At 42.8% G+C, this 18,843-nt stretch overlaps 1 protein-coding gene across 4 annotated transcripts in view; it reads right to left on the bottom strand.

The window, feature by feature from the left end:
* The window catches only part of PCDH19 (protocadherin 19), a 129,854-nt gene that overhangs the window by 19,856 nt on the left and 91,155 nt on the right, over positions 1–18,843 (bottom strand). For 2 of the 4 annotated variants that reach the window (XM_090059959.1, XM_090059958.1), the window contains exon 5: positions 183–6,038. The exons of 1 other annotated variant lie outside the window; for it this stretch is intronic. In XM_090059959.1, coding sequence (XP_089916085.1) covers positions 5,449–6,038 — 590 coding nt within the window. In that variant the 3' untranslated portion in view covers positions 183–5,448. Of the gene's footprint in view, positions 1–182; positions 6,039–18,843 lie in introns of those variants that run through there. One more of the 4 variants, XR_016443800.1, reaches the window with a different exon arrangement.

Raw genomic sequence — 18,843 nt, forward strand, 5'->3', positions numbered from 1 at the left:
ACACTGAGTTCATTTCTTAAAAGCTGAGTCACTGTCTCTAAATACTACAGTATCTATTTTAACACCAGTTGGAATTCCACTGGTTTAAGATGAGACCGTGTGAATACCTAGATTCGCTTTGGTTTCTGTAAGACAGGCAACCCGAGTCAGCCACAAGCAAATCCACTTAGCCATAGTTAACCAAACACTTATTTTCCATTTTATTCAATAATTGCCTTTAATACTAAAATGCATTAGATTCTCAAAGCAGAGGGGGAAAAAAATCACATTTAAGTGGAAAACAAAATTCTCATCAGATGAAAGAAACATTGTGGCAGGTACACCATTTTGAAACAGAATTGTAATAATTTAATAAAGCTGCTTTATCTTCATAAAATAGACAGAATGGTGATTCTTTTTTCATTTTTGTTTACAATGATTCAATCACTGTGAAAATGTACATAACATACATATCAGCATATACAACAATTTATTCTTCGTATAATCAGCAACAGAGACACCATGATGAAACGTACTGTACTAAAGTCCCACTGAAATCCTGCCCTCCTTGGGCAGATGAGCAGTAATGGTGTCATCAGGATGGTTCTCCTGGCTACAGAAGCTCGTAGCTGTAAGACTTAGACATTCTGCAACTAATACCTTAGCATTTAAATAGCAAGGAGGTATTTGTTGCTGAAAATTCTCTCACACTAGGTCAGCTCTTTGTCATTAAAGACTATATCCCACCTCGTACCAGCTGAACATCAGCTGATATCAGTAAAAGATTAAATTTCACCAGTGCTTAGACTGGAGTTAGCTGGGTTTTGTCTGCTAAGGTTAACTGAAACTCACAAGTTGGATAAGATTACCTGTAGCTGCAAAAGCAGCTGTAGCAACAAGATCATCAATTCTCCCCAATGACAGACAAATGTGTTTCCATTTGTAATTAGTTTTTTCCCCCTAGAGTAATTTCAACATATTAATCAAACAGTGTGTTCTTTACAAAAGCAACTTGTTTCCTGTTTAAAAAAAGTAATTCACTTCTGCACAATGTGTGATCCACAGGCCATCTCCAGCTTTGCAAGAAAACAGAGACAACTTCATCAAGACAATGCACTAAGCACTCATAGATTATGGGGTTTTTTTCAACTGACAGTCTTCCCTCCCCTGCCCCTCATAGTCCCCCATTGTATGTTCTAGCATAAAAACAAAACCACCGCTGTAATGGGTGTCAATGTAAGGCAGAGGAAAATTCCACTTCTGAAATAATTTTCTAAACTTATTTCATGGAGTAGGTAAATGTTACATTTCCAACAAAGCATGTCATATATTCACTCACACACAGTGCCTTTGAGGTCTGATCTCCAGACGTACGGAGTACACAATACAACATTGGTTTCATTTGGAGTTGGGGATCATTGGTACCGCTGAAAATCAGGCCTTCCTTACACTTGGTATAAAATACCAAAACTTTCTTACTGCCTGTGCTAATAGATAGGCAGAGCAAGTTTGCCACAAATAAATATTTGGGGGGTAAGGGGGACAATTATATTAAAATTATTTTCCTAAGTCAAATTGGATGACAGTTGAAGTTACCAAGGGATGCGTTAGTTACAACTTCTCCACCAAAAAAAAAAAAAAAAGTGATTCTGGGGCAGCCGTATCTAAATGTGGCTATAGCTTAACTAACAAAATTTAACAGAGCTCAGCCAGAAAATCTGGACTGATATGGAATAACAAAGAAGAGAAACGGACAATATAAAATACCAAGAAAAGAGGTACGACTCGTGTGGATGATAAATCTTTACTTGTTCTTCCCTGGTTTCTCTTTCTTTCCACATGATAACAATGCGTCTTGGAGCTGCCTTCTGCTCACTCTACATCCCTAGCTGCAGCACAGGCCAGGATGGAAAAGACTGCTGTTTAAATGATTGTCTTGGAGGCATCAGGGCTTACTGACCTCTTTAATGCTCTCTTTTAATACAGAATGATTTCACGTTTTCTGGGCTGAGCTTTTATTCAGAGTGGCAAGGAACATTTCCTCTGGGTGAATTAGAGAAATGCTTTCTTTTTCTTTTCAGTTAGCATCTATTTTCACCCAAACACCACACTGGTGGTAGCAGCATAATAGAGCCCCATGTTTAGCAGAAATTAACAGCTGGCCTCTCCCATGCATTTTATACCCACCAATCAAGTTGACAGTACAGCCACTACCTATTAGGTTTTTAGATGGGGGAAGGAGGGGGAATAGGATGGTCCAATTTGCACAGATCTGCAGCACAGTGTTCAAGGTCAGGAAAATCTGTGCTAATTGGCTGTCCTCCCCTCTCTCTCACCCTGATTGATAGTTTCTCCCAGGTCTGTAAAGGATAGTGTAAAAGCCCTGCTGTAAAATTATCTGGCTTTGGGATTGTAAGTCCTAGTGTAGCCTTCATGGAAGCCAATGGGAGAGTTCAGTGAAGCTGGATCAAGGCCTTGGTCAGCCAGAGCAAGAGTAATGATACTGGTCAGTGTTGGATGTCAGCCAGCACTCTGCTCCAGGCTCTCTCATGCCAGGGAACCAGATTAAGTGGAAGCAAGGCCAGGCAAGTATACATAGCACATACATCTCTACCTGTTGTATACCTGGAGATGTAGGAGAAGCAAAGGAACACAGGCTATACATCCATCAAGTGCTGGCTCTCTACCACCAACTCACTTCTGGGAAGCACCTCTTGGAAAGCACTCAACTGTTGGTCTAGTTCTTATCAGGAGACTTACAAGTACCATGAGACCTACACCCTGTTCAGTCTGGAGGAGCTTGGACATGTTCAGTTTGTACCATTTGACAAACCAGATCCCCCCCACTTAATTTATATTTGGGCACCTGAAAAATTAAACACTCAAAATACAAGCTGAATGAAACTGTTAGCTTAACTAATTTGTTACAGGAACAACAGGCTTCATGGGCTTTGTAACAAAATTCTAGTCATGAAACTCATGGGTTTGTGAAGAACTCCTCTCCTCTTCAGGAGTCATTAAGAATTTCAAGGAAACTTCAACTCATCTTATTAGCTGGCCAAATCAAAACAGTTTGGGAGACATCCTCATGCCAAAAGTTGCAGGATTGCCATTTTGAGAGCTATATGAACAAGGAAAGTGCGTGTTGGAGGGGTGATACCATAGAATGAGGTTCGGTTACTGCTGCCACACATGCACACAAAAATGCTTCTTTCAAAAATTATATACCAGGCCAACCAGAATTAGCTTCTGCAGCTAACTAATCAGGGACACATAGGAACCTCCTGTGGCTCAGTAAAGAGACTTTAAATGCCTATGGATAAAGCCATCAGAAGATAACATCAAAACAAACAAAACACCCAGCCTAGTAATTATAGGCAATCTCTATAAAACCCCACACCACCCTGTTTCCTCTATTGCTCATATAATCATATACATCTATTTCCAAAAAATGATATATTCAATGACAGCGGTACAGTACTCAGATATGAAACAAAACTAGAATGAAAAGAATGTACTATTTAAAAGAAACTGAATCAAACTTCACGGTGAAGGAAACAGAAGGAAGGAAACACGGTTCTGTTTTAGAGGGATACATGCAGTCACATCAGCTCATAGGATTCAGCTTGCATGAGGTAGTAATTAACACCAGAAAAGAAAGCTCTAGTAATTACATTAGAAGTTACTTTTATAGGGTATTTTCAAAATGTACTGGTAATGTAACAACTTGGGAACCCATTTTAGAGAAACTCAAATTTAACCATATTTATTTGATTCATCTTCTCTAAAGAAAAGAAATGACTTGAGCTTATTTGTTTTTTTAGGACAATAAAGATTGGAGCCTGTTTTCCTGTTGATGTTTTTAATTTAAATAAATCAAAGTAACGAATATATTATCAAAACATGCGACACCTAGAAAGATCGTTTCTCTAGAAACCATTATTTCCAGCTTATTGGCAGTGTCTTTATTGTTTCCCTCCTCATAGTTAACTTTTAATCTCTACAGAATATTATTTTGGGTAGAAAAATCTGTCATGTGAAGAGTTAAGAATACTGCACTAACCCCTACCAACCCACCCACTCAAAACCTATTTGAAGAATTACCCATTACAAGGAAGTAGAGAATATACAATTCTGTGAAAATCCTCATGCCTTTCCATTCTATAAAATCAAGTTAAAGTCAAGTAGATGGAATGGACTTGGTCTTTTCAAAATCAATTGTATATATGCAAATTAATAACCACGCAAAATATATACTTAGTGATGAGAAAAAATTATGAAATCACTTTAATTTTCTCTCCAGGTGGAAGGCACATTCATTTGATTAGTAGTGTTGTTATATTTCACCTGTCTGTTCCTAAAAGTATATCTGCTATTGCTTACTCTATACCTATTTATGATGCAGGGAAAAAGAAATAACTCTAAAATCCATCCCATGATGAGATACACACACACACACACACACACACACTCATTTAGCATAATCATGATTGGAAAATGTTCAATCACAACGTGTGTGTCTAACAGAGATGCTAATTTAGATCTTTAAATAATTCCATTCCTTTGACTTTGAGATGATTAGAGACAGGGAATATCTCAATTTAGGGACTCCTGAAGTAACTTTTCCCTGTGGTGGCTTGAAATTACAATAAAGAAATAGATTATCATAAAATGTTCAGCACAGTGCATCTGACAACTGGAAAACCAGGCAGAGTATCTCCAAAATGACTTTCTGCAATGATGTTCTGTAGCCCTGGAAATGACAGTGATGCAAGGGGTGATGGGAAAGGGGAACAAACACTTGCTACATTGGCTCTGAAATTTGCAGTTTCCCCAAGTTTTAAGTATAACGTTTGTGGTATTTTGTTCAGTTTTGTTTTAACTCAAAAGCCTTTTGCCATCACTAGACATACAGTAATTTGCAATATCAAATACGAGAATAGTACAGATAAGCATGTGACAGCAAAAGGATTCTTAATGCAGGGGTGTCCACAGCAAAGTAGCAATATTTTAAAAGTACAAACAACTTTGTTGGATGAATATTAAAAGTCACTGAATTGCTATTTTAACAGTTATACACAAGAAATGCCCATGTCAGAGTGATTACTAAAGATGACTGGAGAAGTTTTCAATTCAATCCTTTACAAAGAATGGTAATTTATATTAGAGTTTTGAGATATAAAAATATATAAATTCAAAATACTTAATACATAACACTTCTTACAACTGAACTGATCTTATCTTTGCCCCACCCCCAGCTATGAAAAAGAAAAATGAGCTAATTTGCTTAAACTGAACACCCCTGCTGCCTGTAGAAACAAGTGGGATTGTCACATTAACAATAGCTTCATTTATAAACAATACATTTAGGGAAAGCTTTTAAATACAGCAAGTTGTGAACCATTGGTCAGCAATTAAAAACAATATGCGTTTGTAGTGGTGTCATCTCTCCTTGCTATATGGTGCTGTTTAGAGTACTATGTCTTTTAGTCTCTTCACTCCTGGAGAGTCCTTTTCTCTACATTCTTGCAGGAGTGGGTTAATTTCATGCATTACATTTTCACTGTCTGCCCCCCTAGGCTCTGCCTCCATAGGCCGAGAAGGGCCATTGTTTACAAATTGCTCCAGGTCGTGGTTTACTGGGCAGTGCATTATGTTATAGGACACTGAAGGTTTGCTAGACAAGGGGCTCTTCAGATGGAGGGGTGATGTAACGGGGCTCATGGCTTCGCAGCCATTCCCTGCCTCACGGACTGCGCCATTTACCTTTGGGCTGCAGATAGGCAGATCCACTGTTCTTTTGCCTTTCAGGTTGACAACCCGCTCCTCAGTGAGGGGTTCGCTCCCTTCTTTGCCAAATGTTGCAAAAGTTCTTTTTGTACTACAGTCTTCATAAGGTTCTGTATCCACAGTGGTAGCTTCTATAGAGAGTGCAATGATGTTCCTTCCATGCTCAGGGGATTTTGCACGACTGGGGACAGAGTTCCGGGGCATCCAGCATCTGTCTGAGTGACCAAGGATCCTGCACTCTTCCCTACAGTGAAATCCTTCATTCTGATCTGCATGAAGAAAATACAATGGCTTATAAAATTGATAACGTTCTTTCTGGAAGTTGACCCTATAGCTCTTACTCACAGGGTACTGTATTGACACCAACACTGTCAATAACTACCATGGTGATGGCCACAGTGGGTTTTTTTTCCTGTGCATCCATACCACAGTTGTCACCATCATATGCAGGAGAAAATCAATACTGACTGGTTTTGTAGGATCAGGCCTTTATCTAATATTTCTACATAAATGTGAATGTTTTTACAACAAACAGCAGACATTTTTAAGGAGAATTTTTATTGCCACTTTTTTATTATTATTTTAACAGGCTGAAGTTCAATTTCCAACAAGTTGTGTGTCATTTGCTTTTCTGCTGCTGCTGCTGACAGAACTAAAACCTAAAGGAAAACAAGTTTTGATAAGAAATAAATTAAAACAGGTTTGTCCCGTCCTGTGTCAAGCTGCTCGGAGTCAGCATTTTTTGTCCACAGTAACCAATGCTAAAAGCCATCATGCTTTTCACTCCGTTCGACATGACAGCTGGGGTTGGGGTGGGGGCTTTTTTTAGTTGTTTGTTCAGTTTATTTTTACACATTGCTTAATTCCTTTTTGCCTCCCACTCAATCTTGGAGACTTTGTAAACACCCAGCACCAGTAACTCCACTGAAGATTCAATTTGTTACTTCCAGCACTTGATCTTTCTTCGGATAGGAATAATGAAGATCCTTTTCCTGCCATCTGCTCCTGAACATAAAACTGCCCCTAGCAACATTTTCTATTTTTAATATATATGGGATAATATGTTGTGCTTCTCTAGGACTTCTCTCTACAGATCTCAAAGCTCTTTATCAGCTCTGAGTCACATCTGCAACCTCTGTGCAAACCCCAGATAAGACAGGACTAACATAGAGGGTCTACATCCAACCCAGAACCAGGTACAGCCACTGAGCTGTTACAACCACAGCCTACTCTGCTGGAATATGTGCTAAATGGAGCTACATAACCTACAAAACCAGCCACTTCTATGATGCACAGAGGGTGTAGATTTCCCAAGTAACCATCATGCAGCCAGCCGTGTTGTATAACAGACATGCAGTGGTTCTGTATCATTTATGGATTTCTAAATTTGCATTAAGGGATAATTAGCTGCACAATTCTCTGTGGGCCTGGGAAATATTCTGTTTTACAGATGGGGAAACTGAGGCAGAGAGCAGTTAAGTGACTTATCTATGGTCACAGTGTAATTCAGTAACAACTGGAAGTATGGGTTTTGACTTCCACTATCTTGGCCTGAGCATGAAGCATTATTTCATACCAACAATGCCCCAATTCTTTCAGTATTTACTAGTGATCCTAGCATTTCTTCCATTTGATCAGAACTTATACCTGCAGACAATTTAGCAAACCCTTCAAAGCAAACCCCTTTCAGGATAAAAAATATGTAGCTCATTTATATTGTAATCTGTATATCAGCAAAGTTTTTTTAAAAAAACAGTGTCATAAGAGTTAATGCTAATAATGATGCATTGGTCCTTGTTGGTTTGATATATTGAACCCCGTGAAGATTGCACACTCAGCTTTGGTTTGTTTCCTGTCCATACAAAAGCAGTTCATTTTGATGCTTTGTACATCTGTGTATATAACCTCAGCTTTTCAGATACATTTGTATTTCCACCACATTCTAGCACAAGGGCAGCTGATAAAAATTCTCAGCACATAACACAATGCACCAAAATATGAGCAGCTTAACACTTCTGAAGAATCTACAAGGAAAAAGCAAATCACAAAAAAATAAAAGAAATAAAAGAAAAAGAAACCAATTCATTAAAAATCTATGTAAAAAAATGTTCACTGCTCCTTACATCCCAGCAGCTACCCTGTTGTACAAAAGGTGATGCTCAGGGAATGTGTAGGAGGTCTGGGCCTCAGCAGCCTTCTTGCTAACACTCTCAGAAAATGATGCTCTAAGCTTTACACGCAGAACAACCTGCATCCGGATGCAAAAGCCAATGTTCTTATACTTTAATTTGTTACTTTCAGTGACTAAAGCAAAATAAAGGGTTGCTCAGAACATAGTGCCGTCTACCTTTTTATCCATACCTTAATATCAGAAGTGTGCTAGAGAAATCCAAAGTTGTGTAGTCTAGCTGCCAGAGGTGGCTGGAGGGGGTTCAGAAGTACCTTGGGTTCTAACCTCTGATGAGACGTTGATTTATTGTGCTGTGTGACTTTCACTATGTCACTAGAACTCATATGCTCCTCAGTCCATACTTGTAAAAAGTATGTAAAAGCAGTCTCTCATGGAATAACAGGTGCTTTACTTCAACCAAACCTTGCTACGTAAATTCCTGAGAAAAACAAATTTGCTGGTCCATAGCTGATGATCCCACTAGTATTTTACACTTATGAAATCTACAGTGTCCTTCAGAAATGTGTCAACTTCCAAAGAAAAAGCTCAGCTGCACCCCTTAGAGCTAAATGCAACAGCATTTTGCTTTTGACCGATTCATTCCAGCCCCTCTATATATCTGACTGTTAAAACACATAAAACTTTGTCATTTATTACTGTGGGTCAAGTGGAGATAGAGGGCTCAGAAATAGCAAAAGAATCTTCATTTTGATTGCAGCTTTAATAAAGACTTCTGGCCTGCTAAGCGCATCTTCTTTCTATTATGCATTTACAAAACATTTTCCTGTGGCTGTTAGGAGGTGAAAGTTTAGCTATTTGTTCTGGAAAAAATAGTCACATATTTGTTTTCATGTCACGTCCTGACCTAGCAGAATAACTGATAAGAACTCAGAAATACTGACAGAAGAATACCTGGGGAGTGTTACACAGATTTATACTCTTCATATATATATAAAAAAGAACCTTCTGAAAGATATGGGACTGACAGACTGAGGCCTAAATCCCCCATCTAGTCACAGAACAACTTTGCCCTGCATCTCGTTTCCAACAACATGCATCAACTTTGCTCTGGAAAAGACGCTCTTCCAAAGTAAAAAGATGGCTTAAACTCTGCATTACATGCATTTCACTCGCTAGGATAACTACCAGCTAGGTGCCAGTTCTTGTACCATTGTTACAATGGGCATGCACAACCTCTAGAAAACTGACTGAAACACATTCATTCATTGTGCTAAGTCTGTTAGCCAGCAGGCAGCAATGCTACTCCAAGCTTCATTAGATGGTAACAGTGACTTCTCTCTTTAGATGTGGGCTGAATTGGGCCCTCCAGCTACAAGCAGATGTTCCATTGTTCTGAGAAAAAATATTTTATCCCAGGACAAAGTGTGATCATTTAGATGTTTGTGTCTGTTGTCCTAGGACAAATCCTAAAAAGATTCACAGGATCAGTGCTAACAGTTTGTCCTGAGACATCACAAAGAACTTCTGAATGGCTGTCCCAGGATTGCATCATTGAATCAATGGCAGAAAAGTGACAGTGAATTCAGCTGTTCAGTAAACCCTGACTGTAAGGACGATGTGTGTTCATACCAACACTGGGATTCTTGTGTTCTGGGACAAATAAAGACAACTTGTACCAGGAAAAATGCAACATTTGTTCCTAGCCTCAAATACAGAGGTGTAAATACCAGGGTCTGTGCCCTAAGCAGTAGTGGCTGGGCCAGCTGTGGCAGTAATGGGGCCAGCAGCTGCTATTCTTGCACCCCTCTAAGGGGGTGGCCAGGGCTGCAGCCCTAGTCTCTCACCCCTCGTTATGCTACTGCTCAGATACCACCTGTATCATCATGGTAGGGATGACCAGACAGGTTTAGCTTAGTAAGATAAAGGAGAAGAGCTCCTTGTCCCAGTATGGTGACCTGCAGATATGCACACCTTCTCCTCTGCTAATATCGTATCTTAGCTCTGTTATAAATGTCAGATGTAACAGAAGCAGGAACAGGGATTGCCTTTCCCCCTCCAGCACTCGTGTGAAAAAGGCAAACACAACTAAGCTTTGTGTACTCCAGCTGCACTAAAGGGGAGAGTGACTAGGAGGGCAGTCCCAGAGGAACTGTGTATGATGTGTGGCAGCAGCTCCAACCCTCCTATGCACCAGCCAGCAGTCACAGGAGAACGCTACCAGGGGCCGAGCACCACAGGGACATAAACTGCAAACAAACTGGTTCAAATCTGTAACACAACAGAAGTTCAGTGCACATAAACCGCTTTCAAAATGGCCAAAACCAGATTAAGATAAACCTGGTTGGCAGCAGTACCAGACTTAACTGATTTAGGTTAAATCAATTTATTGAACTTCTGTCCCAGATCCCTTCTAGATTCAAATTAACTCACAGTACCCCAGCATCCCAGGATACTTTGCCTCTCCCCTGCAAACCTCTCCTTGCAGGGCAGGTGGGATAGCCATGACCCAAACTATCTGTTCCAGCTGAGCAGGGAGGTGTGCTCTAGCACATCCTGGTTTCTGGCCTGGGCCACTGCAAGCATGTGGCTGCATCTCCGGAATAAAAAGTGAATGTCTGTTCACTTCCTTATTGGATCAACCTACACAGCTTAGACTCACCTGCAAAGACTGAATCCATTCAGCCTCAAACTTTTTGACTGACTGTACTTAACTTGATAAAGCAAGTGCTGCAACTCCCACTCACAAGTGTACAACCATGAGCATAACCCCCTCATCCCCTGTCCTGAGGCATCCCGGGTGCTCCTGCTCTGTGGAAGCACAAAGCCCCAGACAGTGCTACTCTTTCTACTCCTTTCCCAGAGAGCTCCAGCTTGCCCGGTTGTAACAGCACTCACAGTATTTATTCAGAGTATTTATTCACATTCACATACTGTCTGTTTATCGCATTATTTTTTTAACAATTGAAAATGAGACAAAATTCTTTACAGCTCCAGACCCACCCAAGCCAATACAATTGTTACTGCCTGTACAAAAAATGTGCCTAACGTGAGAAGCAAAGCAAAGGTAATAATAATCACATAGTGCACACAAGGCATACACAAAGGGTAGGCAGCCAACAGGGGCCTTCCTGGAATCAGTGAATGAAAACTTTGGGGCCAGTCTGACAGAGTGTGGAAGATGGTCACCACTAACTGAAGGAGGCAGAGGCAGGAGAAGGGGAAGGCAGGGGAGCAGATGAGAGTCATAAAGGCTAGGGACAAACATTCAAAAAGTCTGAGCCTGAATTGATTCAATCTTTGCCGGTTAATCTAACCTGGCTAGGCTTAATCAGTTTGTAACCATACTGATATCCCAAATATGCAGGCAGAAATGCAGGCACATGCCTGCAGTGGCTCAGTCTAGAACCCAAGGGCTCTAAATTAGTCCTCCCTTCCCTTCCACAGTACTGAGTTGAGGGGGGCTGTGGCCAAGCCCCCACAGGATGCTCTGATTAGGGAGGGATTCCCCCCCTTTGATAACAGAGCATTTAATCAGATGTGTTATCAGCATTTATCATCAGAAAACAATAGCCTCTCTCATTAGTTCAAGCTCTTCTTAAACAACTTGTTCCAAAGAAGGAATGGAGGGACATTAGCAGCTGACCTGTTGATTAGCTCCAAAAAGCCCTAAGCAGACACATTCCCATCTCCCATACCATGGACCATAGCCAGCATGTTGTGTGCCCTCTAATGCTGAGATGTGTCTGTGTAAGGCAGAGGGGGACTCAGGAATCCCTGCTTAGCAGGGAGTGGGAAAGGGACGGGGGAGGAACGAGGGGAAGCCAGTCAGACACCTGCAGTCTCTGCCAGAGCTGCAGAGAGCCCCTCTCAGCCCAGAGAGCATGCTGGGAAGCTGGAAGAGTTTGGTTCAACTTAAACCAGCAAGGGGTCTGGGACAGACATTGCATAAACTTGTTTGACCCAAATCAGTTAAGTCTGATACTACATTCAACCAGGCTTATCTCAAGCTGATTTCAGCCATTTTCAAACTGGTTTAATGTGCACAGAACATCTGTCCTGTCACAGGTTTAAACCAGTTTCTGATCACTTAAACTGGTTTATGTGTAATGTCTGTCCCTAGCCAAACGGGCCACAGGGCTTAGTGCAGCAGCAGGACAAACAATGTAGCTCTGTTGCCCCATTTCCCTTCTGGTCCCACTACAAGAGAGCCCCTGTTGAAGTCAGTGCCCAAACCTGAATACAAATCCTGCCACATTTGCTTGGGCTGTTGTAGACGTCAAATGCACTGGTCTAGCAAATACTGAGTGGAATGAACCAGGTTAAGTCTCTACCAAAATGGAACATGGGTGGGAAGTGATCACTGCAACTATTTGCTTTTAAAACATAAAATAATGGCTAGATTTAGATTTTCTAAAGAGCTCAGCCTGTTGTGTGTAAATAAGGATGAGTTCCTTGGAAAACCTGGCCCTAACATACTGAGCACAAGAAAATATACATTCTTAGTGTGTAGGAAGGATCAGCTCATAAGGCTATTGTATAAAGGGCTATGATCACGCAGTCTTGCATGCAATAAGTATGAAAGGGCATCACATGAAGCTAGGACTCTACACAGTGGCTTCTCTAAGTTTCCCCCCTTCCTGGATCTTATGTACAAACTTAACTGAGAACAAAATATCTTGGAACAAGATTGTACTTAAAACAATTCAGCATTATGTCTTAGCCCCTAAAGCCTATACCAAGATTCTTTCAGACATGGCTTCAAATCCCCCTCTCTCAGGGGTGATGCATAAGGGGTGCATGTGCACCCCCTGCACGTGGCAGTGCAACCCCTGCAAAAAGGCGCCACCATGGTCAGTTGCCACTTGCCACCCCACCGCCAGCACTGACAGCAGCATCTATGGGCAGTCCACAATTGCCCTTGGCTGCCGCCAATGCTGCCGGTGGCGCCTGCAGGTGGTCGCCAACCCCTGGTCGGTGCTTGCCACCCTCCCCCCACCCCCGCTGCCAACAGAGTTGGCAGCATCTGCGGGAGCTCCCCACTCACCATCGTCGGGCTCACGCCACCACTGGCACAGCCGTAGCCCTCCCACCCAGCAGGGGCATGCACCATTCATGCTTTCTCTCTCGCTCTCTCTCCCAAAAATAGACCTATAGTCTTTTATCTGGTGTATATTACTTCCTGGGACAGAAAGTACTGCTGGACCCATTACCCTACCTTATCAGGGAGGTGTAAAAGCACAGCATGCAATTGCCTGCAAAAATTTCTGTGCATGTTCCTGATCACAATTTTGGAACAACCAAAGTGGAGTATGTGGTGGGCCAGTAGGGGGCGCTCCTGCATTGAGCCACCCACCTCACTAGGCCCAACCACCTTCCAGGCTACAATTGCCTCCCTAGGGATGTCTCGCATCCGGCTGACCCCCTTCCTGGAGCACACTCGCTAGCCTGGGGGTAACGTAAGCTGCCACCACCCCGAGAAGGGTCTCTCTCAGCCCTGTATCCTCAGGAAAACACAGGCCTAATAGTCCTACGGGCACTCGACCCAGAACAGGCACTTGGGGCACTTCCCCAAGTCGGGGGCCAAAAAGAAAAGTCTCCCTTAGTCCGCAGACCTAAGGGGCCTCTTAGGTATAATTTAGACCCACCCTCAATAATTCTCCTATACCAGTCACAAAGGAGAACTTTATTGATTACAGGGGTAGGGTGAAAATAGGGTACAAGATAGAGCAATCTCATAGAAATCCCATAGAGCAAAACAGTCTGGATGAGGTAGCCTTTTGACCGCGCATCTGAGTTACTGCCAGCTATATATCTAATCAGATCTCAAGTAGCTTACTCACAAGCATCATCCAGAGGCTATTGGAGATTCCCTCTGGAGGCAGACCATTCCTCACTCATGAGTTATGGGAGAGAGCCATTTTCAGATGGTAAAGCTTCTCTCCAAGTCTGAGTCCCCCACATGGCTGCTGCCCCCTCCCCCTGGACAGTCTTAACTTATATAGCCCCTGTGACCTCATACACCTGGTCCAGTGGAGGCCAGCTCCGGTTGGCTTTCAGCCCACCAATTTGAAATACATCACTAGTTGCCGGGCAGATTCCAGCCCACCAGGTAGAAGCCCCTCACCCAAGTAGCTGATATCAGTCACGTAGGCAGAGGGAGCAGGTGTCCCCCCTCCCTCAGGAATGTAGCCAGCTCACGTCACCTAAAGAGACAAGGTAAAGGTGTGTCTCCTCTGCTGGGCCCATCCTAATCAAATGGTCACAGCACAGAGATTTTGAGGAGAAACAAAGGTGGCTTCCTGCCACAGAGTCAGCCCCTGAGGAATCCATCCCAAGTTTTATGCAGGACCAGCTGCCTACAGAGCAGGATAAGGAGGAACGTCTGGTCAGTTCCAACTATACTTTCAGCCCAGAGAGATGTTTTTCAACAATGCTGTCAGTGTTGCACTTCAATAGCAAACCTTACAAAGTTAATATAATGGCCCCAGTGATCTGAAGCACCACAGCATTGGTGAAGACCAGGAATCCTGGTTTTCTCTATTTAAAAATGTCAAATTCCCTGACTTTTTAAACCCATTTGGAAGCCTACCAGTGCCTCAATCATTATAATAAACTAAATTCTAAATACCTATGCATTTTGGCATTTGATTTTCAATTATCTTGGAAAATCAGAGCTCCCTCTGCCCCCTTCATTCACCAGGACACTGGTCTAGCTACAGCTGTCTCCCTCCCCAACACACTGCTTTATGATGCTGAGCAGCCCTAATAGGCCGGTACCTACCCATGGCATTGTCCCTCACTCCCAACCCACAGCACCTCGGCTCTGCTGGTGCCCCTCACTCCACACCCACAACCTCCTCAACCAACACTCTCCACCCGCAGCCCCCCAGCCCTGCTGGTGGCCCTCACTCAGAACCCACAGCCCCCTGGGCCCTGCCAGAGGGGGTCCCAGGTGCCAGAGCTACAAGGCCAGGGACCTGGGTCCGCAGCCTCCTGCTCTCCTTAGCAGCTCCCGAGCCCCAGCTACCACCCAGAAAAATCTGCATCGTCCTCTTTTAAAAAAGAAAATCTGTGTTTTCCTGCTTTAAGTGAGAAAATCCACATTTTACCATGTTTTAATGTGGCAAACAGAAAACCCAGATCCCTGGTGAAGGCTAACCACAAAGGCAGTGGGCTACCACTTTTAAGACAGACTATGGAAAAGTAGCCACAACTAAACACAAGCAATTATTAAACAAACAGCCACTTCTGGATTAAATATGGTTCTCAAAGTGCAAAGCAAAGCCCATATTAAGCTCCAGATTTCAAACCATCTCTGTTCCTACCTCAAGGGACTAACAATGAGCCCCAACCACACGCATGTTGTGTCTGTATTGATTTTAGAGGTCTGAGCCAGGCAATCTTCAGATAGATTAGCAGGCGAGGAATGAAATAGCTACAGATAGGTCTAGTGGAAGAGAGAAACAAACCTGTGTTTCATCTGCATAAAAATGATAGAACCCATGTTGTAAACAGTTGGGAACAGGAGCCAGAAGAAGCGTAAAAATACTGCAAAGCAGGAAACCCAATGCAGAGCCCTGGGGAACTCCATAATTCACAAGGAAGACTGGAAAAACATTGATCTAAAGCAAGAAACTGGCACTGCAGAAGTGAAATTGTGTCAGAACAGTGCCTGTTAGGCCCACAGCATATACAACTGTCTCACAATCACAACTTGCTTAGCTTCTCAGCACTTACAAAAGCCTATTAAAAAATATTTTACCAGCCTCATGGATGGAAAGGAAAAAAAATCTGTTACTCAAAAAAGAAAGCAAGCCACACTGAGATTTGGTCTCAGGACAGACTGAAATACCACCATTTATATAAACACAAAGTTCCCTGCTTTGGAAGTACTGACAGCCTTAGGGTCAGTCCAAAAACTCACTGAAGTCAATAAGAATCCAGTGATTTCAAGGAGCTCTGAATCAGCTCCTTAGACAACCTGAGAAAGACAGGACCAAAAAAAGACAGTAGAGGTTAAGAAGGGTAAGGAGATAGCTGTGAGATACAGGGAGGGAGAATTCCTGGAGGCAGTAAAGGCCTGGAGTTCAGGACAGAAACAAATGTTCCAAATGTAAGATGACACAGTGTGATGGTCAGAACCAGAGGGATTAATAAGCAATAAATATGTGCTTCTTGGAGACATATGGTATTTTGCCTAAACAGGTAATATTAGCTAATATAAAGCTTGTAAATTCATAACCCGCAAACGTAACTTGTCTGTCATAAGTTTAACCAAAATGATAAATTAACTGTTCATGGAACTGACTGGGCCCCATAGGCAAAGCTGTAGCTGCAAGATCAGCTGACCTAATGGTTTTTTGCTCAGGGGTCAGCTTTGACGATAAAACTGGATCTAACCGCCTGGCACACCCAACACATTCCAGGAAAGCACATCCCAAGAAAGCATATTCAGAGAGACCTAAAAGGGGTCGGGCTTAGGCAGAGCAATGTCAATTTCAAACCTAAAGGTGCTGCATTGTAATTTGCTTATTGGATAAACCCAAGTCTAAGTAGTAACCTTTTATGATAATTTTTAACACCTTTTAATCCCACAGAGTAACAACTATAGGGCAAGATTGTGAGTGGCTCTAAAGCCAACAGATTAGCATAAGACTAGGTATAAAAAGCGCGTGCATCAGGTGACCAGCACAAAGGAAGGAAGAGAACATCATTGCTGTTCCATGCCTGGACCCCGAACTCCCGGTGTGAGTGAGGATCGGTTCCTGATCAAGGGACCTTCCCCGGTAATCCCTCTGACAGAGTCGATCGGGGACACCTGACTTTGCTGGAATCACTTGACACATACCTAGGCATCGAGGGATAAGTTGCCAACTCATGTCTGTCTATCTGTTGTTTTGAACAGCCCAGTGGCTGATACCCTTTCAGTGCCCAGTTGGCCTGCGACAGAACTGATCCATCTATCTGTTGTTATTATTTACTATTAGCTCTTTAATACTGCATTATCTGCTTATTGCATTTATCTTTCTGTTAACTGTTGTGTGCGTGTAAGCTATAATAAATTTGCCTTTACTTCATTCCCAACTTTGCCTCCTCGATCCGAAACTCAACCAAACAGCCCAGTGGCTGATACCCTCAAGTGCCCAGTTGGCCTGTGATAGAATTGATACACTCACGGTGCCCAGCTGGCCTGTGACACACAGGAAGGACAGAGTGAGGGCAAACGTGGAGGAAGGCAGTGAAGGGAGCTACAAGTACAGAGGATATGGAGCAGAGATGTATTTGGCAGATGGGAGCAAGATTCAGTAGGGACAGGAGGGATCTTGACTGATGGACTATAAAACAGCAAGCAAGCAGAGAGAGCAGCCAGGGAGAGGGAGTGAAATGAACAAGGGAAAGGAAGGGGAGGAGGAAGGGGACGGTGATGGCATTTGGGATCATGGGCATCAGTGGAAGAAAGGAGGCTGGAAAAAGTAGGCTCTGCCCAAGGGCTAAAACAGCGGAAACAGAAAAGCAGATAGGCACTGGAGAGACACAAAACCCTGCAGAATTCCTGCTGCCTAACATGCTAGACTCCACCCCCCCCCCATGTTTACAGACCTAGCAGAACTTAATACCTACCAAGGCCTGGAGAAGAGGGTGCTGCTGCATCTATAGCACATGCAGGGAAATATCAGGGCTTCTTATTATGCTCAGGCATTTTACAGCCTCATGAATTAATGACATGAGTGATACACTGCAGCCTCCACAGTATGACAGGATTCAAACAGTCTGCAATCAATACCAAATACTGGTAAACATGCCCCCCACCCAGCTCTCGCCTCATTTATGTTTGCTAGTCCTTTCCTTTCCCTTCTTTTCTGTTTCTTCCCCTCTCCTTTTCTCTATTTCAGGGGGGAGAAAAGAAACACTACTGCAGCCCTGATCCTGGGATACCAGACAGCCACAATGCAGCCCACAAGGTGGGCATGGGAGAAGTTAAGGAACATGTTTTTATACAGGCTTTATGTTCCCTGATCCCAGGGCTGATTCCTGGGTGTAAAATAGGTCTAAAGACCATTCTAGCATGTGGGTAATTAGTCACGCACTCAGACACTACAGTCAGGACCTCTTTCCTTCTTCTGCCCGAGCAGGATACTGAGAGGGGGTGGTATAGGAGATATTAGGATGGCTCTACACAAGCCAAAAATCGTTCCATACTGAAAATACTATCCATTAGCCTGTTGCACAAGAACACTAGCTGGGCTGAAGTTCCAGTTTGTACATCTCCCAACTTCACAGCTACATCTGTGCAGAGGAGAACTGCCACTGGAGGCTTTACATAGGACCAAAGTGTCTGGCACTAGGTGTTGCTTCCACAAATACGGTTAACACAGAAGGAGCTCTGAAATAACAAGCACCAAATGCCTTTAAAATCTCACAAACTGGAAGATACAGGTGGGAAGAGGGCAGGATGCCCAGATTAGATTTATACTGCTTGTGGTAGAAATGTGTTAGCTGATGCTTGGGTGCTGCCAATTCCTTCTGTTCTCCTATTCATATGCTATGCACCTGAATTCACCCTAGCAAAGTGCAACATGAAAAAGGTATTAAAAGCTGGGCCATTCAGCTCTCAGAACAATTGCATTAATGTCAGTAGAATCTTCAGTGCTGGCCAAAGTGGTGAAGTTAAAACATACTGAGGTACAAGTGGTAGGGGATTCAATATTTCTGATAAATGGGAAGATGACATGAGCTATTATACGATCAAAGGTGTAATTTGGGCAATCACAATAGTCCCCGGAGTTTCCATTTTCAAACAGAAGCTCAGTTCACTCCAATCCATGTCAGAGAAGGTTTGCAAAGGTGAATAAGTAGAGCTCATTTGTGTTATTACATGGGGAGCAGGGGAAAGGAGCAGGGAAGTCACTTAAAAACAAAAAATAAGGAGAGGTTCACTAGGG

This window comes from Crocodylus siamensis, chromosome 8 (genome assembly GCF_052110815.1).
Source record: "Crocodylus siamensis isolate JL-2025a chromosome 8, ASM5211081v1, whole genome shotgun sequence".
In the NCBI taxonomy this organism is placed as follows: domain Eukaryota; kingdom Metazoa; phylum Chordata; order Crocodylia; family Crocodylidae; genus Crocodylus; species Crocodylus siamensis.